The sequence below is a fragment of the Geotrypetes seraphini genome, chromosome 3, assembly GCF_902459505.1.
Source record: "Geotrypetes seraphini chromosome 3, aGeoSer1.1, whole genome shotgun sequence".
NCBI classification, from domain to species: Eukaryota; Metazoa; Chordata; class Amphibia; order Gymnophiona; family Dermophiidae; genus Geotrypetes; species Geotrypetes seraphini.
The window spans coordinates 189645934-189672925 of record NC_047086.1 but is presented as its reverse complement, the minus strand read 5'-3'; the positions used below and the strand labels follow the sequence as shown (position 1 = coordinate 189672925).

At 41.3% G+C, this 26992-nt stretch overlaps 1 protein-coding gene across 1 annotated transcript in view; it reads left to right on the top strand.

The window, feature by feature from the left end:
- The window catches only part of ZNF385A (zinc finger protein 385A), a 377851-nt gene that overhangs the window by 218722 nt on the left and 132137 nt on the right, over positions 1–26992 (top strand). The window contains 2 exon segments of the mRNA XM_033936775.1: positions 16599–16647; positions 16650–16708. Coding sequence (XP_033792666.1) covers positions 16599–16647; positions 16650–16708 — 108 coding nt within the window.

Sequence of the window (26992 nt, the reverse complement as noted above, 5' to 3'; positions counted from 1 at the left end):
GAGATGATTTATATTGTATTGGAAGTTATTTAGTTTTCTTCTTTTTCCTTTTTCTTTTTAATTAATGTGTTTAATCTCTCTTTCTCATATACATATTGTATGAATGTATATCTATAAAATTAAATAAATAATAAAAAAAAAATCAAATAACCTGGAACTAGTGGATGTAATGTCAATCTTAGGATTAGACAATCGTAATATAACAATGTCATATAGAAACATGATGGCAGATAAAGGCCAAATGGCCCCTCTAGTCTGCCCATCTGCAGTAACCATTATCTCTTTCTCTCTCCGAGAGATCCCACATGCACTGCGTTTTAAAATTATGATATCTCCAAAACTGACACACCTTAATGGGAGTACCGTAATTCTAAAAGTGTGCCTGTTTTTAGGGAGGAAGAAGAAATGGAGATATACACCTCACGGATGCCAAAGCAAAGAGGAAAAAAGTGAGATTCGCAATGATGCAGAATTCACCAATATTCCATAGAAAAATGTTATTTCTAGTTCTTGGATGGGGTATTGAGGAAGGACACAACACAGCTAAGTTTCAGCTGGTCAGCCTAGGTCAGGAGTCTACAAATCTTGGGAATCATATACATCAATACACAACCAAAACACTTGACAAAAGAAGAGCAATTGTAATCGGCAAATGGATACACCATGAATGATGTGCCCAATGCATTTTGCTGAATAGAACCAGCAGTGCTGCTTTTTTTTCATCAGTCATTCTAGTTGTTTCTTGATATATATGGCTCCCAAAATTTATTGACTCCTGATGATGGCTGGCCAGCCAAAACATGGCTGTGTTGAGTACTTTGTCAACATTTCATCCATGAACTGGAAATAAAATTTTTCTATGAAATATTGGTGAATCCTACTTTTTTCCTTTTTGTTCCCTATTTTTAGGTGTCATGAACACGATATATGAGCAGAATGCCAGCATATAAACACATCACTTCATGCCCCCTCACAACCACATTCAGTTAGGCATACGTACTCCATGAACACACAGACCCTTGATATAGATACCCCATACGGTGCAAACCTCACCTTACACGTCACTCCTTTACCCTATCCACACATCAGGTTTAAGCAAACTCCATGTGATGTATAGTGTCACCCGCACTCTCAGGGCAATGGGTCCTGGACTGCGGGAGCAAGATTTGTATCCTTGTGAGCCGCGGAAAGCTCCACAAGGAAAGAAAAAGACACCAGGTTTAGAGCAAGGATTTTGCCAAAAGTCAGGTAAGTTTTCTTGCAAATCAGGAATGGACTTTATTCTGCTGCATAGCAGTAAACAAGAAACAAAAACAAACTTTTCCTCAGGATTCCAAACAAAAATCATGCAGTCTTCAAAAACACAATTTCAACATTATCTGGTTTAAAGTTCAAACTCACAGCTAAAGTGAGAAGGACTCTGTATTCATGAGTCTCAGCTTTAAAGTTCTTACCAAAAATAAAACTAACCAAAATAAACAGTCTCTTCCTTTTCATAGAAACTGGTCTAGAGATCAGTGACACAGCACTGTGCTCCTGCAGCAAATGGAAATGCTGGCCAGGTGGTGTGCTCCACGTGTTGTAATAATTTGCTACACAAACGAGCCCTCAATCCCACCTCAAAAACGTGGGGCTAAATCCCCCACCACACTGGCTGGAAAAAAGATTATTTCCTCCAAAACAGGAACAAGCATAACCAACAAATGTACTTAGGTTCATTCAGTCACAAGGGTCTGTGCTTCCCTGCATCAACTTGAAAGGGAGAACAAAGCACAGCTTAACCCAAAAAGAAAAAAAAACAAAACAGTTCAGCAAACTCCTTAGCAATGGAAATCTTCAATAGGTAGTTTCCTTACTTGGCATGGAGTAACATATTTCCATAGGTTGTATTTCCAGCGGTACCTCTGAGCACGGTTCCGGCCCCAACTCCATGGCTTGTGGAATTGCAGAGATGTCAGGAGTCAGGTCAGTATCAGCTTCAGTAATCTCCATGCATTCAGGGCTTTGAAGATCCTGCAGAGCTCTCAGTCCTGAGCTAGACTGCCAGTGCTGTTCCTGTGACCTTTCTCCTCCTCTCCAGTTCTCCCTCTGCCTTTCCAACTGCCCAGCTCTGAGGTTAAGCAACTTACAACCCCGCCCAACCTTCCCAGGTGCAAAGCATTTCCGGTCATCAACCTTGGGAAGGTGAGGGGGAGGGGAAGTTTGGAATTCAACCCCTAAGCTCCCTCTGCTGGATTTAGTGGGAAAGTCAGGCAAGAAGGCAAAATGTTCTTTATTTTGAACAGCATAGGGATTACCTGCTCTAGGCATGGGGTTTGTACTAGGCCCAAACTTAGCAGGCTTGTTTCGCATACCACAATATCCAGTTTCCACCATATGCTCTGTTAACCTGGCAAATTGTGGACTGTGATCCTGTGGTCCGTACTACAAAGACCATTTCCCTCTGCCAGTCAATAAAACACTTTTTTTTGCTATGCTTATAAAGCATGCACTTTTCCATGTGTTTTTCTATATCCTTTTTCATTTTTATTCATGTACAAATTCATGTTTTATACCTGTAGTGGTTACAACATTTGATAAATTATATGGTATGTAGGGATGGGTGTGAAGGTTCTGTGAATTGGAATCACACTTGTAGCTTGAAGTTCATCATTTCAGAATCTAAGGTCTTGTTGACAAGGAGAGCTGGTGTGGTAATCCCAGACCTTGACCGGAGAAAGACATGCATGTTCCCTTGTGAATTGGGTTATTTCTACCACCCTGCAACAGGACACATTACAAGCCAGGAATTTGTTCTTATCTCCCAAGAGACTGGGAGGGGAACTGATATGCAGGACCAGCTCTCTTTTCACCACATTGCTTGTATGGGGTCTGGGTGAAGCCTGGGGTCTGGCTGAGATTTTGAAACATATCAGCTGGCCTGAAAGCCTTCAACTGGTTACAGGCCTGTACTTCTCAACTGCTTGGCCTAAACTTTTACACAGATTTTTGTTCTTGGGTTTGGGATATTTAACTCCCAACGATCTTATGCTAGGTCATGAGCACTGGCTCTCCAGGGCAAAGGGAGTGGGCCGGTGCAATTTGTGTTCTTGGTGGATGCAGAAAAGCAGAGGCCAGTGTCCATCCCTAGTTCTACATGGAATAGATGTAAAAGAAGAACTGTAAAAGAACATGTAAAAGAAGAACTGATTCTTGGTGGTTTCAGAGAAGTCAGGATAGTGTTCAGCATTGACACTCAACCCTACAGATAGGGGGTTATATGAAAATCACCAAGCTTTGATTCTGAAGGACCTCAAGTATGTCTTACTTTCAAGATATAGTATATGGTTTCAGGTTTATTAACATCATATACCACTTTTCCCTAAAACAAATCAAAGTGGCTTACAACAAATCAAAATGAGAAAAGAATACCATGACAATTAGAGAAAGAGAAACATAGAATTAGGTTACAAAGATAAGTACAGGGAGACTGTCCACAAGCCCCGAAGGAACCCGAGTCTTACTGATTTTCATGGGCTCTTTTTTTTTTTTTTTAATGTTTTCAATGCTTCTCTAAATTTTGGAAAAGAGGGTTCTATTCATAAAGACAGAAGCAAAGAGTTCCAGAGAAGGAGAGAGGGGTGGGGACCACACACAAGAATGTACTTTGTTGGACAGATGCAGGCTATTCCAGAGAACATTCAGGACAGCACTCTCAGTGCTCGTTTGCCTAGGAAAAGATAATATGAATTACCCTGAATTTCAGATCTAACTGTGCCTGTGGCATGCTAGAAATGGACATGTAAAAAATTTACCACAGAAGTGAGAGTGGCCAAGATATGGCAGCAGGGGAAACACAGTGTCCCAGATAGTTGGGCTGGTCCCCAAAATTCTCCTTTCCTGCTGGGTGGATTGGATAGAGCATGCTGGTCTTCATCCGCCGTCATGTGCTACGATGCTGACACCGCTGCACAGATCTGACTCTGCTGTGAGGGCTGCAGACAGGAAAGTGTCTCAGCCTATGAGTGTCTTTGTACTTATATATATATATGCACACAAATATTTTCAGGGTCCCTTTTACTAAACTGATGTAAGCACTAATGCCTGTTTACTGCAGCTTAAAAAGGATTAATACAGAGCAAGCTCAGGCGTAGGGTTACCATATGGCTCCAGAAAAAGGAGGATGGATTGAGATATCCGGGTTTTGCTTCCATTGCTTTCAAGAGAAGTAAAACCCAGATGTCTCAATTCATCCTCCTTTTTCTGGAGCCATATGGCAACCCTACTTAGGCGTCCCACGGTAGTTTTGAGATCTGAGTGTGCAACTCATGCACTAAAAAATAACATCTATTTTTAGTGCTGGAAATGGAGAGTGGTTACTGCAGCAATATTGCCGTACACTAACCGATTAGTGCGTGGTTAGGCCTAAACTTACTGCCTAGAAAATAGGAGTCAGTGTCAGTAAGTGCATATGCACTGATGACCCTGGAGACATTAGAAATTTAGATATTGACTTTGATCTAAATGAATTTTAATTTAGATTGTCTTAGGGCTCCTTTTACAAAGCCGCACTAGCAGTTTTATCGAACGCACCAGATTGGTGCGCGCTATACCCGCTGCTCAAAAGGAAACGGTAGCGGCTAGCGCGTGTGGCAATTTAGCGTGTGTTAAGACCCTAGCGCGGCCTTGTAAAAGGAGCACTTAATTTATTTGTATTTTATTTTTATATTGATTTATGTAAACCTAATTGTTTGGCTTTGTAGACTGTAAGTTGCCCAGAAAGCTTTGACCCTTGGTGCGGGATAGAAAATTTAAATAAACTTGGAAACTTGGACCACTCGCTACTGATGAAATAGGAATAATGGAAAATGGGGATACTGCTGGCCAGTGTTAGAACTGCTTAATAGAAGGGCTCCAGACTTTTTTGTGGGTTTCACACATTCGTTGTAATAAACAATCGTAACGCTCAGAACTTAATGCAAATTGATTGTTCATACGTTAATTCAAAGGCTCGTATTTATGAAATCAACTGTGTGCACACTAACAGGTCAATATTCATCTGTAGCTGAATTAAATTAAGATATTCAGTGCTGGATAGAGTCTATTGCTGAATACCCAGACTCAGCAATGAGGTGATATTGAGATTATTATCTGTGTAGTTATCAAGCTAGTGGACATACTATTACATACAGCACCGGATTGCTATTACAGTTTGTATCACATATACTCTCCAACATTCTTCGTGTCTGTGGGTCTCTCCGTTCACCACCTTTGAGGTAACTTGGTTCTGCTACTTTTGCTGTAGTCCATTTTGCTCGAATCATCCCCCGTTTATTCTGAAGCCACACCACTTAACTTGTTTCATCTGTGTCAATGGAAGAACTGTCAAAGACCACTTTCTTTCTTTGCTGTTGTTGGCCACCTGTCTCTCTTTTAGCCCATGAATGTACTTTATTAAGTTGGTAATCACGTTCATCTCTTTATAATTTTTTAATTTTTACTTGTTTAACTGAATCTCTGTACTCCATCATTGTTTTCTTCAACTCGTTATATTTTTGTTCAAACTGATCCAGTACAGTCCTTGATCTCAAATCTTGTTCCACTTCCAAGATCTTATCTTTCAATTGTTTCTCAACATAGGTTTTGGCTCCCATTATCAAAATCATAAGGCCCCTGCTGCAGTTCACTTTTAAAATAGCATTCCACTTTTCTATGATTGCTTTATCATTGCTAATGGTTTTTGGCTCCTATAGGATCTGTAAGTCTCTCGAAATCATTGCCTTCTTTAAGTACCGGAATGAAGTTCAGCTTGAATCAATTGTTTTGTAAAACTTGCAGGTCTGTCCAAAGTGTTTGAGCAAATGTTGTTTCCACATCATCCAATAGAGCAGGTCAGGGATGATATGATAGAGGTCTATGAAATATTGAGGGGAGTGGAAAGGGTAGATGTGAATTGCTTGTTTACTCTTTCCAAAAACACTAGGACTAGGAGGCATGTGATGAAGCTACTTAGTAGCTTTAAAACAGACCGGAGAAAATATTTCTTCATACAATGTGTAATTAAAGTCTAGAATTTGTTGCTAGAGAATGTGGTGAAATCAATTAGCTTATCGGGGTTTAAAAAAGGGGCGGATAATTTCCTAAAACAGAAATCCATAGGTTATTATTGAGATGGGGAAATCCACTGCTTATTCCTAGGATAAGCAGCATTCAATCTGTTTTACTACTTGGGATCTAGCTAGGTACTTGCGACCTGGGTTAGCCACTGTTCTAAACAGGATGCTGGTTTTGATGGACCTTCAGTTTGTCCCAGTATGGCAATTCTTATGTTCTTATGGTCAATTTTATTAGATGTTTCTATGCTCCAGAAATATCAGCAGGGAACACATCAAAAGCCTGATCCTCAGAAAAATTTTGAATAAAAGTATCAAGCAATAAGAGTAAAAGAGTCTCTGTGCTGTGGTGTTTATGGAAGCCATATTCATTCAGGTCCAGACAGCCAATTTCCTCCAATAACTCCCAGATTTGTTTTAGGCCAACCTGCTCTGTAACCCTCACCACAAAAAGCAGACTAGAAATATGACAATAACCACTAGGAAGTGGAGGGTCTAAAGTTGGTGTTTTGAGAGCAGGACAAATGGAAGCATGATCGAAAATAATTGGTATATTACGTTTCTTGTAGCCCGCAATTATCTTCTAGTTCTTTGTGGATTCACAAAGAAGGCTAGACCAAAATTAGGAATTATATAGCAATCAGTAAACAGATTAGGAAGAGGATAACAAATATTTCTGAAAGAGGAAGGTCTTTACTGCCTTTCTAAATATATAACAGTTTTTTTTGGTCTTTGTCATAAGGCATATGGGGACAGACTTAAAGATCGCAATCTATGTACTTTGGAGGAAAGGCGGGAGAGGGGAGATATGATAGAGACATTTAAATACCTACGTGGTGTAAATGCACATGAGTCAAGTCTCTTACAATTGAAAGGAAGCTCTGGAATGAGAGGGCATAGGATAAAGATAAGAGGTGATAGGCTCCGGCGTAATCTAAGGAAATACTTTTTTACAGAAAGGTTGGTAGATGCATAGAACAGTCTTCCAGAAGAGGTGGTGGAGAGTAGACAGAGACTGTGTCTGAATTCAAAAGGGCCTGAGATAGGCACGTGGGATCTCTCAGAAAGAGAAAGAGATAATGGTTACTGCGGATGGGCAGACTAGATGGGCCATTTGGCCTTTATCTGCCATCATGTTTCTATGTTTTGCAATCTTATCTGAATTAGCACAGAGTTCCAGATAATAGCTGCTTGATATGAAAAAAAAAAAGCAAAATGGCTTTTCAGCTCTTTTTTTATGATGTTGGAAAATGTAAAAGATCTGACTTCGTAATTTGGACTCAGCATTATTACTGGGTATCAAAAATATACCTGACATGTATGCTGGATCCCTACCTTACAGGACTTTAAATATTATCATACATAATTCTCAAACATCATTATGACCTCATATGCAACTTCTTTAAATTAGACCCCTTATTTTTTTACTCCTGCTACTCTATCTTATCTACCTATAATATATGTTCCAGGTTTGCTTACACCCTATGCCGTCTGTTAAAATGTTTTGCCATGTATTGTGCTGACATTGTAATGTAGCATACTATAACATACTTTGATTGTAATCTGAATATTTTACTACTGTAATTGTCTATCGCTTATGTTTGACTTAGGGCTCCTTTTACAAAGGTGCGATGCTGCCTGCTCAAAAGGAGGTGGTAGCATCTAGCACGCATGGCATTGTAGCATGCGCTATTCCGCACGTTAAGGTCATAGCGTGCCTTTGTAAAAGGAGCCCTTAGTCTTGCTGTACACCGCCTTGAGTGAATTCCTTCAAAAAAGTGGTAAATAAATCCTAATAAATAAATTTGAAAATTATTCTCATATTAATTGGTAATCAATAAAGGTTCATGAGCAAAGGGGTAATCATTACATTATATTACATTAGTGATTTCTATTCCGCCATTAACTTGCGGTTCAAGACGGATTACATACGATTGTCAAGATGATACAGAATACATAAAGTGGATTCCATGAGAAATGTCAAGATATTAGGAGACCCTTAATGCTCAAGATTCAATCTCAGATCAACTTCAATAGGGAGAAAAGACCTCAGTGTCTAGGGGTTCACTAAATGGCTACCCACATAGACAAACTGATCTCAAATAGAAAAAAACGGCTCCTGTCAGGAGTGGAAGCGGGTGAATCGACGCTCAAATCCCTGAAGAAGCTTATTAGCGAAACGGGGAACCCTGTTGGATTTCATGGAGGCGGGCTAGCAGTTGGATAAAAGTAGCTGCTATCCTTTAAGCTGATCCCTTTTTGGAGCTGTTTTTTTCCTGCGTTCAAGTCTCAAGTTTCCACTAGTATCAATGGACTGAAGACAGCGAATTTCAGATAAGTGATTTGTGAGCTAAGATTTATAAGACTGTTTTTTGGAATAGGCTCACTTTATAAATTGTTATCTTATCGCATCTTCCTTTTTTTGGGGAGTTTTTCTGACCAAGGATGTGTCTTCTGGTCTCAAGTTCTATTTGAGATCAGTTTGTCTATGTGGGTAGCCATTTAGTGAACTCCTAGACACTGAGGTCTTTTCTTCCTATTGAAGTTGATCTGAGATTGAATCTTGAGCATTAAGGGTGTTTTTTTGTGTGCATTTGGATTTATTTGACATCCTTCTTGATTTATATTTATATTTTAAGATATTAGGAGAAACATAAGGAGTGGTTTGAACATTTTTGATTTGCTAAGAAGTAGATTGTAACGTAGGTGATGCTTGGGAGGATCTGTTTTTGTTATTTAGGTTTTATGTGTTTTTTGAAGAGTAGGGTTTTTGTTTCTTTTTGGAAGGTTTTGTAGTCTGTGTTCGAAAATAGCAGTTTTGCTTCTCTGGTGACCAGTAGGTTGTCATACATTTTTCTTCATTTGACAATTTTGGTTGGTGGGTGTATGAATGGTGTGTGGGTTCTCCTGTGTCTGGTTGAGGTGGATTGAGTTAGTCGGTTGTTCCAGTAGGTTGGGTTGTCTCCATTTATGTCTTTAAATAGTAGGTAGTGAGATGAGCACATTATCCAAACCACTGACTTCTGTACAGTTTGGAATGTGGTCACCACTCTGGCACTAAGAAGATAGTTTTATAAAATAATTTTCTTGGGCAAAGGGATTTTATGGAATTACCCTGGTGGTTACATTTTAATGTATAAAACTGTCAAAGACCACTTTCTTTCTTTGCTGTTGTTGGCTACCTGTCTCTCTTTTAGCCCATGAATGCACTTTATTAAGTTGGTAATCACATTAAACTGGTATGTGTGATTCTAAGAACTCAGGTAGACGTGTTCAGGGGTGAGTTTGAGCAGAGCACGGCCAGAGTTGCGATTTATGTGCATTCTTTATAAAATACTCATAGACACATATTTTGTGCACATTTTGAATCTAGGTATGATTTCTTCGGTTTTGTCCCTAGTATTTTATAACGACATTTTAGGTGCCCTCAATGTCTTTATAAAATAGGCTCCAAATAGGTAACTACATGCTGTTCCCACATAGGTGACCTGTTATAATGTTATTCTCCAGCTGAATATGGCTGCTACCTTTCATTCAGTTTATAGTCCTCTGTACTCCTTCTCTCTCCAGCTGTATCTACCACTGCCTCTCATCCCTTCACCAGTCCCAGTTGCTTCCCTGTCACTCATCCCTGTCCCTTTCTTATGTCTTACCCCATTTTCCAGACTGCCATCCCTCCCTTTTTCTTCCCCATTTCCTCCCTCTCTCTTTCAAAGATCGGTTCCCTTTCTTTGTCTCTCACTCTCCCAGCATCCATCGCCCCAGCCTCCTCCATCGTTACCATCCATTTGCCTTTTTACCATTACAACCCTCCCCCTCCTTTAACATCTGCTTGCTTCCAGTATACATCGCTCTACCCCTCCTTATCCCCACCCCCCACATAGTTTCTGTCCTCCCTTCTTACTCTTCCAGCATCTACGCTTTATCCTAGCCTCAGCCTTTGCAGATGCCTTCAGTAATACCCACCTCTCAGCTCCAGGATTAGAACCTTTCCCCCAAATCATCCCTCTTCTCCAAACTCAACCACTAGCCCCAGCATATGACAGAATCAGACTTTTCTCCCATCCCCACCATCTCCCAGAGTCAGCCTCATGCCCCCTGCCCCCTGCTTCCATCCCCCAAATCAGATCCTTCTTTTAATGATGCCTTATTTCCCACCCAGCATTAGCATTAGCCTCCTTGCCTCTTCTCTCTCCTACAGCAGTCCAGCATCTCCCCTCTCTCTCCTACTTTCCCACCCAAGATTCAGCATCTCCCCCTCTCTTCAGTTCCCCTTACCATAGTTCAATATCTTCCCCTCTCCCCCTTTGGTTCAGCATCACCCCTCCCCCCACCTTGGTCTATTATCTTCCTGTCTTCCATATCTGTCCCCTTTCCTTGCACTTCTCCCACCCGCACTACTCTGCTATGTCCAGAATCTCTGTCTCTTCCCTTGCTCTGTCCAGCAAATCAGGCTCATTCCACCACTCACTTCTCCCTCTGTTCCCTTTCTCCTAGCTCACATATCTCCTGATTTTTCTTTTCCACACTGGAGTTGTTGCTGCTTTTGCCACTGCTGCCATCTTCCAAGGTCTTGACAGAAGTAAAAGTAAAGAGCTGTTGGAGCCTTGAAGCCGGTTCAGCTGTTCATCATCTGGCAGTCCCTCCCCCTCTGATACAGACTTCCCTTGTTGGAGGAAACAAAAGCAGCCGATGCTGAATCCCTGACCCTGAGGTCCAGAGCTGCTCTGTTAAAAATAGAGACAGAACAGGGAAAAGAAAGGGACAGAGAAAGTACAGGGAAGAGGTAGGCAGCCACAACAGAAGAGGGGGAGGAATAGAGTCAGAAGATGGCCACAAGGGAGGGGAAAAGATACAGAGGTGCATCATAGGGGAAAGAGGAAAGCAAGACAGAAGGGGAAAAGAAACAATGAAGTATGAAAGTAGGGAAGGAGCTCAAAGAAAGAGTGACAGTGGGGGGGGGGATGAGGAATGGGAGAGAGAAAGTAAGGGGAAGGATTGGTGGAAAATGAAAGATGCCTGGTTGGGAGTCAGACACCAGAATTGGAGGGCTATGATGACTTGATGGAGCAACAAGATGGGAAGAGAGAATGGAGTTAAAAATAGACTAGATAGGAAAGAATGAGAGATGTGAAATGGTGCTAGATGGAAGAACCAGAGGGGGAGAAGTGACAAGGAAGGAGGAGGGAGGACTGGAAAAACAAGGAGTAAGAGAAAGAAAACAGAGAAAGGAGTCGGGAAATGAGAGAAGAAAAGAAAGAAAGAGTATAATATGGACAAAAAGTGAAACAGATTTTTTTTAAATTTTAATTTAAATATCTGAATACCGTATATGCCCATGAAAATGGGTTAATTATTTTATATGCAAAACCTGACATGTGCTATGTTTTACTCATGCAACCTCAACCTCCTGTAATTTTGGATGGGGGGAGGGTGTGTTGTGTACACTGTGATTGTATTTAGGAAGGAATGCTTGCTTCCTTACTTGCTTGATTTTATTTTTTTTAACTAAATTTCACTTGCTCCACTTGATATAGACTAGTGGAAAATATGTTATTAGTTGTACTGTTTTCCCCGTTTACGTGGATTATTAGATATATTTGCCTTTTCATATTTCGATTTTCAAAATTCTAATAATATTTAAATATTTGCATTTCTCCAGGGTATATCCTTGTCCCCATCGTTCTGATATCCATGCATTACTGAGTTTCTTCTCAGGAATGGCATGACCCAGGTGGCAAGCTGCAAGGAGTGGTAAAAATCATCTTCTCCTGCCATCTCCTTCCAGATGACAACTATAAAAAAAAAATGAATTTCATCTATGTGATTGGAATATATTAGTTTTGGAAATGGGTAGCTTCACCCAACATGTAATTAAACTCTGGAATTTGTTGCCAGAAAATGTGGAAAAGGCAGTTAATGTAACAGGGTTTAAAGAGGGTTTGGACAAATTCCTAAAAGAAAAGCCCATAAACACTTATTAATATGAACTTGGCAAAATCCACAGCTTTTTCCAGGGATAAGTAGCCTAAAATCTGTTTTACTCTTTGGTGATCTTGCAAGCTACTTTTGATCTGGATTGGCCACTGTTGGAAACAGGATACTGGTCTTGATGGAACTGTGGCCTGTTTCAGTATAATGATATTACATTTATGTCTATTAAAACAATTCTCTTATGTTCTCTGGTTTTGTTTATCCGTGCAGTATGGGAAGACCTGCACTTTAGGCTCCCCCCCCCCCAATACATAAAACAATCATTTCCTTCCATCCTCCTCCCAATTTTTAATATGTGCTTATTCTATTTCTAATGGATAGTAGCTTATTTTGTATTTTGCAGAGGGTCTTTCTGTGTTTTCCTTGTGTGATGAGGTGCTCTGCTGGTGGGTAATCTGTGGCAGTCTGTATTATTGGGTTGTCCCAAAAAGAGCTGATCTGCTGTTGTGACAGATGTCTATGCATCGGTAGATTTTGTACTGTGTGTGCTCTGGGAGTTACCATAATACTTGGTTTTGCGGAATGACAGGTTCTGAATATCTTTTTTTTCCCTCAGGGCTCTTGGGATTCTTGCTGGCATAAAGCCTTCAGTGCTCTCTCAGAGGTTATTAGAAACTCTAGAGTTTGCTGAGTTTTAGATAACTCACATTTTTATTGCTTGGAACTGTTTCAGAGTTTAAAAAAAAAAAAAAAAAAAGGAAAGATGTGGAGAGCAACGCAGCAACAGGATGGGGGCTCTCCAGTCTTTCATACTAGATGCCAAAGGAATGATTATTTTCCTATTGGGAAAAGTTATATGTGTGCACTCAGGGTAAATTTATTTATTGGTGGCAGATTTATTACTTGTTAATCCACAGTACAGCTCATAGTGGTGTACAAGGAAACGCACAAAAAGTACAAACATAAGCATTTGCCAACTGATGAATATAAAACAGAAAAAATAACGAATGAATGATAAACTACAGTAGAATAGCCACTGGAAGCTAGAATGGTAGACCTGCAAGTAGTAAGGCAGGTCAATAGAGAGGATCTACATACATCCTGACAGCTTCTATGCTGCCTTGGAGCAAAAGGGTCACCAGGAAAGACAGCATTATCCGTAAGAGGCAGGAAGTGATCCTTCTATTCACATAAAAACATAAGAATAGCCTTACCGGGTCAGATCGATGGCCCTTCAAGCCCAGTAGCCTGTTCTCACAATGGCCAATCCAGGTCCCTAGTACCTGGCCAAAACCCAAGGAGTATCAACATTCCATACTGAATCTCAAAGAATAGCAAGGTTCTGGAATCCCAAAGAGTAACAAGATTCTAGAATCTCAAAGAGTGGCAACATTCCATGCTACCGATCCAGGGCAAGCAGTGGCTTCCCCCGTGTCTTTCTCAATAACAGACTATGGACTTTTCCTCCAGGAACTTGTCCAAATCTTTCTTAAAACCAGCTACGCTATCCGATCTTACCACATCCTCTGGCAACGCGTTACCCTCTTGCATCGAGGATACATTGTTAGCTCTGTGAAAATGTTCTGAATTATTGATTTATAATGCAATTATACCTACCATTTTAAAAACAAAAACCAAGTTACATACCTGGAGCAGGTGATCTCTGTAGATAATAGAACACAAGTCCTCACAGATGGGCAACTGCCCAGACAGTAAAAACCTCAGGCATCCTTGACAGGCCTGACGTGGATCTGGTTCAATCAATGATCTGAACAATGTCAAAACATAGAATTCCATTTCTGCAAATTGGCACTTAACAAAATAAGATACTCTTTTCAGCTAGAGCGGCAAAATAATGCTCAGAATTTAGGAAGTTGGTTGGTTGGGCTGAGAACTTTTCAGCACACCCTCGCAAGTGCCTTATCCATGAGTTTGCTGCTGAGAATTCTTAAAGGCTGTCTTGGCGCTATAGTGCTGGAGTGAAGTGGAAGCCTGGGCATTCCAATTATCTCTAACGCATTCAGTTGCTATCCATATAGCTATGTGAATTTTAGGCCACATAGATGTTGATGGTCACCGATGTCCATGCAAATTCAGTTCTGCTCAGTATGGCATTGCTGAATATGTGGAATATACTGAAATTCATAGAAAAGAAGAAAGCAATCCCCCCATGTATAAATCATAACAGCAAGGGCAAAAAGACAGTGGGAATGACCAAACAAAACAAAAACAGGGATCCCAGTATAAAAATGCCCTTTATCGCCAAGCCTAAGAATTGATGTGGACTCCAAATGAGCCATCTTTCACTCTAAAGTAGAGAATAATATGGGGACAAATTTATTCCTGTCCTTGCAAGAACTCAACTTCCCCATCCCCGTGAGTTTTGTCGCTGACCCTGCCCCATTTCTGCAAGCTCTGCCTTAACCGCGCAAGCCTCAAACACTTGTGATTTTAGTGTTTGTGCAGAGGAGGACAGAGCTTGCAGGAATGGGGCAGGGACAGGACATGAACTCGCCGGGATGGGACGGGAAAATGAGTTCCCGCAGGGGCAGGAAAAAATTTGTTCTCTTTGTGCAAAACAAACCAAAACCACAGGGAATAAAGGCCAAATCTAGTATGCCCATCTGCAGCAACCATTATTTCTCTGGGAGATCCCACACTCAAAGCAGTTTACGTACAGGTACTTCAAGCATTTTCCCTATCTATTCTGGTGGGCTCACAATCTATCTAATGTACCTGGAGCAGTGGAGGATTAAGTGAGTTGCCCAGGGTCAGAGGGAGCAGCACAGGGTTTGAACCCACAACCGCAGGATGCTGAGGCTGTAGCTTTAACCACTATGCCACACTCTCCTGTTTACTATGATCCTCCAATTAGGGATTATGAAATGTTAATATGAATTAGAGGGGCTGAATTGCACTGCATCTATATATGTTTTGGCCCCACTTTAGAATGCTTCAAATCGTACTCCAAATTAATCCCCCCCTTCTACAAAAGCATAGCGTGGGTTTTTGCGCCAGTGCAGCGGTAACAGCTCCTATGCTCATAGGAATTCTATGAGCTTCAGAGGTGTTACCGCTGCAGCCAGCACTAAAAACTGTACTATGCTTTTGTAAGAGGGAGGGTAAATTTCATTTTGTCTGTATAGCATTAGACTGTGGTATATTCCTAGCACAAAGAAATTATACAATCAGCTGACATTTATGTGGGCAATTTATAAAAGACCTGCCGTAAATGCGCATGCCTGCATTTAGGTGCACGGATGCCAGGATAGGCTGATATTCTATATGGATACTTTGGGCCGGATTCTGTATAGGACGCCCACTCTCAGAAGCCGCCTAAGAAGCTTTTGAGAATCACACATGGGCGTCCTATATAGAATCGCGTAACTGGTGTCCATGTCACAGACACCGGTTAGAGAATCGGGTTGCCGCTGAGCTGATCGCAGCAAGGGAATCTTCCTGCCGCAATCAGTTTAGTTCCAATCTGTCATTTGGAACTGGATATCAAAAACTCATATCGTTTATGAGTAAGCCTCAGCCCCACCACTCCACCGCTGTATTACCTCATACCTACGGGAAGAAGTACGTGGCACTTCATCATTGGCTGCCCATATACGTTCTATTATGTAACAATAAATTATTAATGTTATATTTATTTTCTAGTATTTTCCGTTGTATGTACGTAAAATTTTTTTATGTATAGATACTTAGCTTTATATCTATCAGCCAACGTCTGGGAGACGCCTAGGGCCGCCTAAGCTCTTCTTGATGAAACCACATCCATGCCTAGCTTTAGGCAAGCTTAGACAGCCCTACGCACCTCCCTAGGCTTGTGAAAATGCCTACAATGTAGGCAACCCTCCTCTGGGCTTTTTTGTGAACGTGCATCCCGATTGGCTGTTTAGCAGTGGTAGGATGCCTATTGCCGCCTACAATCGGGATGCCATTTATACAATTTGGCCCTTTTTGTGTATAAATGTCCTTATAGAATAGGCTCACTACCTATGTTCTTATAGTGTCTCAATGATGGTGCATTGTTATGCCTCTTACGCAACGGATTCTTCCTGACAAGAAATCTCTGCATTCTGACTTCACTACACATAATGTTTCTTGCATTTCTTTAGGCTTAGCTCACACCCTTCTGATAGGACTGACATGGCTCCATCCAGTGTGTGCTATTCATGGCCATATTAGTGCTGCAGTGACTCCAAAGTTGGCATGTGCTAGCTCTCTAAAGAGGCCTCCCCTATAAACTGCTGTCTGGAATTTAAATGCACTGATGATAAGATGTTCTGTCAGCATGGTTAACACGTGACCGGTTTTAATCTCAGGATTATGGCTTTTTCTATAATGTAAGTCTTGGCGATCGCCATCAGGATTCCAGTAACTCCATAAAATTACTTTGCAGCCTAGAGATCTCTAATGCTGATGTTCTCTCTCTCTCTCTGTTTCCTGTCCCAGATGTTTTTCTTGCCTCTTCTCCCTCTCTCCTGTCCCAGATGTTCTTCCCACTGCTTCTCTCTGTCTTTTCAGATGTTCCCATGACTCTCATCCTCTTCTCTTCCCTTACAGATGGATCCAGTACAGAAGGCCGTGATAAATCATACCTTTGGCGTTCCGCTAATAAAACTAAGAGACCTGTTATATCCTGTAACGTCTGCCAGATCCGTTTCAACTCGGAGGTCAGTGCATCATTTCTATTCCCTTTCATGGCTGCATCCTTGTGACCCTGGGGGACAACTAACTCTGTCTGTTAAGTCTGTAAGTTTGTTGGGCAGTTTGTTGACATGAACATGCCCCTTTCTGTGTGTGTGTGTTTTCTAAATGATTACACATCTGCTATTTTTAGGGTTACCATATGGCTCCAGAAAAAGAAAGATTTTGAAAGCAAAGGAAGTAAAACCCGGATATCTCAATCCATCCTCATTTTTCTGGAATTAAATGATAACCCTAGCTATTTTCCTCTTTTCCTACTAAACAGCATAGTTCTTTTCCTTTATATTTTATTTTGCTTGTGCACTGCCTTGCCGCATTGTCATGAAATGGCAGTATATCAAATAAAAGCATAAACCATTTCCCATTCTGTAGGTTTTAGTGAGGTAGAATAAACCTGTGATGTTTCTTCTTCGATGAAGCTTCTAATAGGCTGGTAGGCCCAGGGTGGGAGGTGCAAAGGGGCCGAGCCGATAGGGGAGTCGAAGGCTTGTTTTTGGGTTTTTTTCACTGTTTGACCCACAATCGTGAGGGAAGGAGGGAGGGGGTCTGTTGGACTACTGTTCGGTGGGGGGGGCTGCTGCTTCACCTGTAAAGGGGAAAGGGGTTGCTTGGTCTACTGGACTGGCTGGAGTTGAAGGGAAGAGAGATACATGCTGGGTCTGAGTTAGGGATTGGGGGGAAGGGAAAGAGATGCCGAACTCATGTGGTGGGGGGACTGGAGCTAGAGGGAAGGGGAGAAGCAAGACCCACACCTGGGTGCTGAAGGGAGGGGATAGAGGTGTTGGACCCATAGGAAGGGGAATAGAGGTTAAAGGAGAGAGGTACAGGACTTGCAGGGAAGAGAAGGGAATGGAAAGAGAAAAGCTGAACCAAGGGGATGAAGGAAAAGTGAGTGAAATATTGAACAAAGCGGAGGGAGGGAGGAAAGAGAGCGTGTGAGAGACACATTAGTGTAAGGGAATAAGAGAGGGGAGAAGCTGGACACAGTGAGATATACAAAAAGAAGGGAGATGGTGGGCATGGATGGGAGCATAGGAACAGAGACAAAAAGGGGAATGCTGCATGGGGGTGGTATATGGACATATTACAGAGGGGTAATATCAGACATGGGAGTGTATATGGACATAGAGAGAAGATGGCTAGACATGGGGAAAATAAGAATGCAGAAGTTAGATGCTGAACTGAAGGGGAGGCATATAGAAGAGTAATACTATACACAGGGGGATGGGATCATAGAATGATGAAATGATGAAGGCAGGGAGATGGGCACAGGAGAACTACTAGAAAGGGACATATAGGAGACATAGAGAAGGGAGATGCTGAACATGGGGAACAATACATACACAGAGATAGAAGATGGATAGTGAGCATGGAGAAAGAAGAAATGACAAATGGTCAGGAGACCCTGGCAAGTGATTTAAGAGAAGACAAAAGAAAATAGAGACCAGCGCCTGAGACCAACATGATTTGAAGAATAAAATGACGCGACAACAAAAGGTAGAAAAAAACTTTATTTTCTATTTTGTGATTAGAATATATCAGATTTGAAATATGTATCCTGCTAGAGCTGGTGTTAGACATAACCAGGTACCACAAAGCCCAGACTGTGCTTCTTTAGCTTCCAGCTGGCTTAGAGCTCTCTCTGACCAGGAGGCAGACGCTCTAGCTGCACTCCCCTAACACTATGTAGCATTCTGTAGTAATTTGGCTTGTTCAGTTTTCTCGATAGTGGAGGGGATATTTGTGAAGGGAAGGGAGATAGGGGTTTTGTTGATCCTTGCTCTGTATTATTTGTGTTTATAAAATGACAGTTGTACAGAATATTGTTTCTTTTTATACTTTAATAAAATAAGTTCAATATAAAATCATAACTATTCGAGGCTTGTATGGATGAGATCAGATGGTTTGCGAGGATGGGGTCCGAACTCATGGGGATGGGCAGGGACAGGGACTGAGCTCACGATGACAGAGTGAGGGCGGGGACACATTTTCCCTACATCATTCTCTAATCTAGGTGTCATTGTAGACACCTACACTCAAATCTTCCATCCAGTGTGTGGTGGCAACCCAAAAAGCTAACAGGATGCTTGGAATTATAGGAAAGGGATGGTAAATAAGATCAAGAATATTATAATGTCTCTGTATTACACCATGGTGTGACCTCACCTTGAGTACTGCATTTCATTCTTGTCACCATATCTCATAGAAACATGACAGCAGATAAAGGCCAAATGCCCATCCAGTCTGCCCATCCGCAGCATCTACTACCTCTTCCACTCCCTAAGAGATCTCATGTGATTGTCGCATGTTATCTTGAATTCATACTGAGTCTTTGTCTCCATAACCTGTACTGGAAGATTATTCTACACATCCACCACCTCTACTGAGAGACTTATTCCATGCAAAGGATATAGCAGAATTAGAAAAGGTTCAAAGAAGGGTGACCCAAATGATAAAGGGGATGGAACGCCTCTCATAAGAGGGTTGATTCATAAGTCATGGCAACTATTTTTTTTCTCTCAAAAATGTACCAACACTGGAAATCTAATATATATGTTTGAAAGTGTGTGACACTTACTTCTTAATTATGCCACGAGATGAGTGTAGCGGTCCCTGGTAGGGGAGAAGTACAAAAAAAAAATGACATTTGAAATCATCTGTTATTAACGAACAAGTAATAAATGTTAGCTGTTTAACTAAACCAAGTACACAATCAGCAAAAGATCGGCATAGTAGACAGCGATGTCAACCTATTCAGTATCCCCAGCCTTGATAAAGAGTGGCAAAACGCGTTGGCAATGTGGAGCATTTTTTTAAATGCTGGAGAAATGTGCTTGAAGCATGAAATAATACTACTTAAAAGCTAAGTTACTTAAAGTATTTATATCACCTATAGTCAATGAAAAAATAAGACAGAAAGGGATGAATGAGAAATCGACAGACCTGATAAGTTAGAATACTTAAAAGGTCAATCTGATATCCCATAATAAGTTATAGTAATACTGTCTAGTCCTTGTTACACCACTGAATCAGTGTATTTACTTATTCTTAGGTAGGCCTTTATTGTGCAACTGTTGGAAGACCTGAGTGACTTTTGCAGGGTTGTGTATAGCTTCACAAATTCCTGTTATTAGATTTGGATTTATCTCACATCTTTCTCAGTGGTAGCTCAAGGTGTTACATTCAGATACAGAAGGTATTTTTCTTTCTGTGGAGAGCTTGCAGTCTAAGGAGATGATGCTCAAAACTAACGCTAAAAGGGATTTAACGTTGAGTTAGTATGTATGTCTTTATTTCCCTAAATCAATGCTCAATAAAAGCTTCCCAAGAGCGTTTTAGTACAGGAAACTTTCCGCCAGATCCAGAGTAGTGTTAGAGGGTTATAGCAGCACCCCTTCTCTCCCTCCAATCCTACCACCATGCCCCAGATGGGCTTCCCCAAAAAACTGGTGATCTAATGGCATCCTCAAATATCGATCCTGCCCACAAATTGTAAAAAAAAAAAAAATGCAACCATATTCCAAACATGTTTGCTACCTCAACAGTAAATTAAAAGCTAGCAGATCTGAAGCCTGATAGCCATTCGGCAACCAGTCAAACTGATAGGCAAGTCAAGTTATGGGTTACCAGTAACCACAGGATTTCTGATACAGTGCTACTGAACACCACTGTTCACATGGCTAACTGGAAAAAGCCGGGCTAACTATTGGTGCAGGCATTAGTTTTATCTATTTTAGACTATTGTAACATCATCTATTTAGGAGCACCCAAAAAAATTCTAAGGAAATTAAGGATAATTCAGAATACAGCTGTTCGATTGATTTTTGGTTTAAAAAAGAATGACCATATTACTCCATATTATCATTTACTTAATTGGCTGCCTTTGGAGGCAAGAGTATTATTCAGATTTTCCTGCATCTGCTTTAAGCTGATATCGGGATTGTCTCCAGCTTACGGGATTGTCTCCAGCTTACCTCTTTCCTCATTTTGTGTTGCATAGACCATCGAGAGAAACTAGAAACTTCTACCTATTTGCTTATCCAAAAATTAATGGATGTAGATATAAGACCTTCTTAGATAGGACCTTAGCATTTCAAGCTGGTAGGCAACAATCTTGGTTAGGTAAATGTATTCAGCAAGCTATGTTATCCTATTGCAGTTTTCGGAAATTAATTAAGACCACTTTGTTCAATAAGTTTATTACTTAGTGAGTTTTATTATTGAAATTCTATTTTATAAATATTTGTATTTTTTACTGTATTATTGTATTTCGCTGATTGTCCAGCTCTTTTTAGTGTAAACCGCCTAGAACTTTTGGTTATGGCGGTATAAAAGAATAAAGTTATTATTATTATTATTAAAGTACCTGCACATAATACTGCAAATACAATTCTATTTAATATGTCGTATTGTTTTCATGAGCAAGACCACAGTGAAGGAGACCAATGGTGTAAACAAAGTAAAATTTATTGAGTAATTCTAGGAAGACTCAACATGATTCGTGTTTCGGCCCAACGGCCTGCATCAGGAGTCTAAAAATATAAAAACACATGCATATTCTAATTAGACCTAATGAGCTAAAATCTAAAGAAACAAATTAAAAAGTATAAAACATGTATGTAATAAAATGAATCTAATCTAATCTTCCGCTTGTGAGTCATACATACCTAAACAGGCTCAAGGCGACAGATCAAAGACGAAAGGGAAAGTAGAAGGGGAAGGGGTCTTGGAAAAGCAAGAGGAGGGACCTAGAAGAGGGAGGTGCTATATAGAGATGAAGACACTTAATTGTCATAGAGGTGAGTCTTCAGGTATTTTCTGAATTAAAACAGGCATTAAAAAACTAATAGGAGGATAAAGAAAAAAAAATGTACTTCCTAGAATTACCCAGTTCATTTTTCTTTGCTTACACCATTTGTTTTCGTCTCCTTCGCTGTGGAGTTGCTTGTTGGCGATTTGTGGAGGACAATTTCTCTTCTGGTTTTTGGTTGGATTATTTTGATGTGCATTATTCTGATTTTATTGCTACATATTTCCCTGGAAGGTATTCAGTACACATAGGGCTCCTTTTACTAAGCTGCATTAGGGCTTTAACGCACGGAATAGCGCGTGCTACATTGCCACGTGCGCTAGACCTTAATGCCAGCATTGAGCTGGCGTTAGTTCTAGCCGCGTAGCATGCAGTAATTTCCTGCGTGTGCTAAAAATGCTAGCGCACCTTAGTAAAAGGAGCCCATAATGCCTTCAGTAACAGGGAAGGCAGATGATGCTTTTCTGCTGTGTTCACTTTACTGCTGACTCGCTCTGTCACACCCCATCCCATTTTGCACTAGTCCTTCCCCCTCACCCCAGTCATAATCTCCTCAAACAGCTGACTTCCTACAGCAGATTTAGCAATTAAATAATAGTTTTGAGTTAAAATTAGGCATTGGCAACACTTAACATTTTTTAATCACAATTAATTATATGATTAAAAATTTTAATCTCACTATTAAACACATTTAATCATGGGGAGGGGGAGAAAAGATGCTAGACCATGGGATAGGCAGGGGGGAGAGAAAGTAAAGGAGGGATGGGACTTAATATGCTGCTTTTTCCTGTGTGGTTACAATCAAAGCACTTTACATATTTTAGCCAGGTAATTATTTTGCTCTTGGGGCATTGAAGTGTTAAATGACTTGCCCACAGTGGGAATAGAACTCACAACCTCAGGATGCGGAGGCAGCTGCTCTAACCAGTAGACTACTTCTTCACTGGACAACAGAGGGAAATTAAAAGTTTTGGTCAGAGTTAAAAAATGTAGTTAAAATATTGACAAATTAACCCCCCCCCCCTTTTTTTTTTTTTTTTTTACAAAACCATAGCGCAGGTGTCACTTTCTAGTGGCGGGACCCAGAAGTGACATCAGAGGGGAGCGCCAAGGCCGGCACGAGGAGCAGGTTGGAGCTGGGAAAGAGCTAGAGCTATGGTGGGGGTGAACTGAAGGTGTGCGCGTGGCAGAGGAGGAATGGGAAGGAGCGGGAGGGTGGAGAGGAGGAGAGGTTCTGGCACAGGATGGTCCGCCCCTCCCCCTTACTACATCACTGAATACACCTTTATGCCATCCAATCTATGTTTTCCTGCTGAGGAGTAATTTGTGTATGCTGTATGAATTTCAAATTCTGTCGTAATAAGTCTTGCCAAATCGGAAGGCTGCTGTGTTAATTGCCATCATAACTCCATGTACAGTTCACACTGATACATGTAAAACACGACACGAGCCTGGACATGCCAGACGTAGATCTTCATTGCAAGTCCAAGCAGTCCTCATACTGCTATACAGTTTATACAGAGAACATTTTGAGATTGGAATTAGGAGTTTCAGGTCACAGCATGCTCAGAGGTTTTACAAAATGCTGCTGAACACAGAGCCTTTTGTAAAATGCATGCAAAGATGTGTAGGAGTGCACATGGCATGCACAGCAGGCGCATATGATTTACAAACATGTCATATGCGTAGAAAAAGTGAGCAGCATGAACTTGTCAGCTTCTGTGTGGAAGTGGTGATTTTGCAACATCCACAGGTGAGTGCCAGCTGTGATAATAATAATAACAGTTTATATACCGTAGGACCGTGAAGTTCTATGCGGTTTACAAAGATTAAAAGATGGTATAAATAGATTGAGCTTAACAGGGTGGAAGCTAATGATTAACAGCTCACGGGATCAGTTATTGAGGAGAGAGAGTTGTACGGGTTAGCTGCCTAGATATTTCAGGAACAGATATGTTTTTAGGCGTTTCCTGAATTCCCCATAAGTAGTAGGCGTAAGTAATTGTTCTAGATCTTTACCCCATAAAGCTGCCAGATGTGAGAAAAGGTGTTGATGGTGTCTTTTGAGTTTATATCCTTTAAATGGAGGGGAAACGAAGTTTAAATGTGAACTTCTCTTATGTCTGTTGGCTGAGAAGGAGAAAAGATCAGTTATGTATATAGGGGCTAAACCCGTATAGTACTTTAAAGCAGAAACAGGCAAACTTAAACTTCACACGTGCCTCCCTTGGTAACCAATGCAGCTGTTGGTAGTAAGGTGTCACATGATCAAACTTCTTCAGCCCGAAAATCAGTTTGACCGCTGCATTTTGCACTAATTGTAATCGTCGCATATTCTTTTGGGAAATTGCTAAATAGGTGATGTTACAGTAATCAAGTTGACTCAGTACGAGGGATTGTACCAGGATTCTAAATGCTGGCATATCAAAATATGCTCTAATGGATTGAAGTTTCCAGAGAGTGAAAAAATCCTTTCTGATTAAGGAGTCTACATAGTCCTTCATGGTTAAGCCCTGGTCTAGTGTTACACCCAATACCTTCATAGTAGATTGGATAGGATAACTAAGTTTATTGATGCATAGCAGTGTTTTGGTGTCAAACGGATGTGGCGAAGCTACAAAAAAATTTGTTTTTTCTGAGTTAAGTTTCAGTTTGAATTCAGTCATCCATTGCTCCATCAAATTTAGTGCTTCCGATGCCTTGGGAGTAATTTCCGAGAGAGAGTTAGTAAATGGAATGATGATCGTAAAGTCATCTGCATAAATGAATAATTTTATCCCCAACTGGGTCAATTGTGCACCTAGTGAGGACATGTAGACATTGAAAAGCAATGGGGATAGTGGTGATTCTTGTGGTACGCCAGATGGATTGCTCCAGGTATCGGAGAGATCGTAATTGAAACGTACTTGATAGGTACGGGACATAAGGAAGCCTCGAAACTAGTCCAACACCTCTTCCCTAATACCAATTGCATCTAGGCATTGTAACATTTTCCCATGGTCAACTAGGTCAAAGGCAGAGCTCATATCAAATTGCATGGTCTAATCTAATCTAATCCTTAGGTTTGTATACCGCATCATCTCCACGTTCATAGAGCTCGACGCGGTTTACAGTAGGAGAAATAGGAAGGACCTACAACAGAGGGTTAGAGGTAGAAGTGTGAAGAAAATTTAGAGGACTTGGGATGCCAAGATATAAGAGTTTCCTTGATTCCTAAGTTGGAGGGAGACTTACATTTTTTGAGAAAAGCCAGGTTTTCAGATGTTTGCGGAAAACTTGGAGAGAGCTCAAGTTCTGAAGAGGGGAGGTAAGGTTGTTCCAGAGCTCAGTGATTTTGAAGTGGAGGGAGGTCCCTAGCTTTCCTGTGTGGGAAATGCCTTTTAGTGAGGGGAAGGATAGTTTTAATTTGTGGGAGGATCTGGTGGTATTAGGGTTTGAGGAATTCCAAGAAAGAGGGATAAAGGGAGGGAGGATACCATATAGGATTTTGAAAGTTAAACAGGCGCATTTATAGTGGACCCTGGCGATTATCGGAAGCCAGTGGAGCTTGGCCAGGAGCGGGGAGACATGGTCAAATTTACTTTTAGCGAAGATGAGCTTGGCCGCGGCATTCTGAATCCGTTGGAGTCTGTGGAGGTTTTTCTTAGTTAGGCTTAAGTAGATAGAGTTGCAATAATCCAATCTGGAGCGTTTGATGGATTGGACAAGGAGGGTAAAATGTTTTTGATGGAAGCAGGATCTAACTTTCCTCACATGTGAAGGCTGAAAAAGCATTTTTTTTTTTTTTACCAAGGATTGGAGGTGGTCATTGAAGGACAATGTAGAATCAATGATGATGCCCAAGACCTTGCTCGAGAACTCAAGCTATAGAGAGGAGCCAGAGGGTAGTGGGATGGAGGTGGGTAGGTGATCTAGTTTTGGACCGAGCCAAAGAAGTCTTGTTTTGGACTCATTCAATTTCATTTGCACAGTGTGGGCCCAGGATTGTAGGTTCATTATACAAGAGGATATGTTCTTAGACAGGTCGGTGAGGTTCGAATCGGTCTCGAGGAGGACGAGGATGTCGTCTGCATAAGTGTAAATTGTTTCAAGGGGGGATAGGTGGAGGAATTTTAGGGAGGACATATAGATGTTGAAAAGGATAGGGGATAGTGGAGAGCCTTGTGGGACTCCACAATTCGGTTTCCAGGGGGAGGATGAGGTGCCATTCATGTTAACAATGTAAGAACGAGAGCGGAGGAATTTAGAGAACCAACCTAGGACTGTGAAGTTGATACCTATCTCAGAGAGTTGGTAAACAAGAATATCATGGTGAACAACATCGAAAGCAGCGGAAAGGTCAAATTGTAGGAGGACGGCGAACTTGTTTCGAGAGTGAAGTTGTTGAACCCTTGAAATCAGGGAAGACAGTAGGGATTCGGTGCTGAAGTTAGGATGAAAGCCATATTGATAGGGTAAAAGAATAGAGAATCTCTCTAAGTATGATGAGAGTTGGGAAGAAATGATGGACTCTAGCATCTTGGTTAGGAGAGGGATATTTGCAATTGGGCGATAGCTGGATGGTATGGAAGGATCAAGGTCACATTTTTTCAGTAGTGGGGTCAAGGCGATATGACCCATTTCTGGGGAGAAATGGCCCGACTGAAGGGCAGAGTTTATGAGAATGGTGATAGAAGAAATAGCCTGAGCGGGAATGTTCTCGTATAGGTAGGAGGGGAATGGGTCCAAGGAGCAATTACAGGATTTCAGTTTGAGGCAGAGATTGAGGACCAGGGATTCAGATACGTGCTCAAAGGTGGTCCAGGATCTGTCAGTTGGAGACCATTAGGGTGGGAGTGGAATCGGTGGGCACTAGGGAGTTGTAAGAGACTGAAGGAGGGAAAGAGCATCTCAAGGAAGAAACCTTATCGTTGAAGAATTTTGCTAGAACATCGGCTGAGGGAGAGGAGGGGAGCAAGGTGGGGTCTCTTTTGGAGGTTAGGGAGCTCCAGATGTTGAATAGAGTACTGCTTTGATTGCTGGACCTGGAGATTTTGTCACCATAGAAGTTCTTTCTTGCTTTTTTTAGTGCTGTATTGTACAGCTTGATATTGACTCTCCAGGACTGTCTGACTATAGGACATTTTGATTTTTTCCATATGCGCTCCAGAGCTCAACATTTCTGTTTTAGCTCTCTGTGATATGGGAGGAACCAAGGGGCCTTGTGGGGATAGGAGATGGATTTAGTGGAAAGGGGGGCGAGGGAAAGATAGGTGGATTTGGAGAGAGCGACCCAGTTATGCCATTTAGACTGAATCTGCAGGCTTAGGGGCAGAGGAGAATAGATTGAGAAATTTAGACCAGAACAGGTCGCTTGTGATTTTTTTGCGGAAGGTAATGGGGTTGGAAGTACGGGGTGGAGCCCCAAGGTGCGACATAAAGATGGGGAGACAGAAAGCCC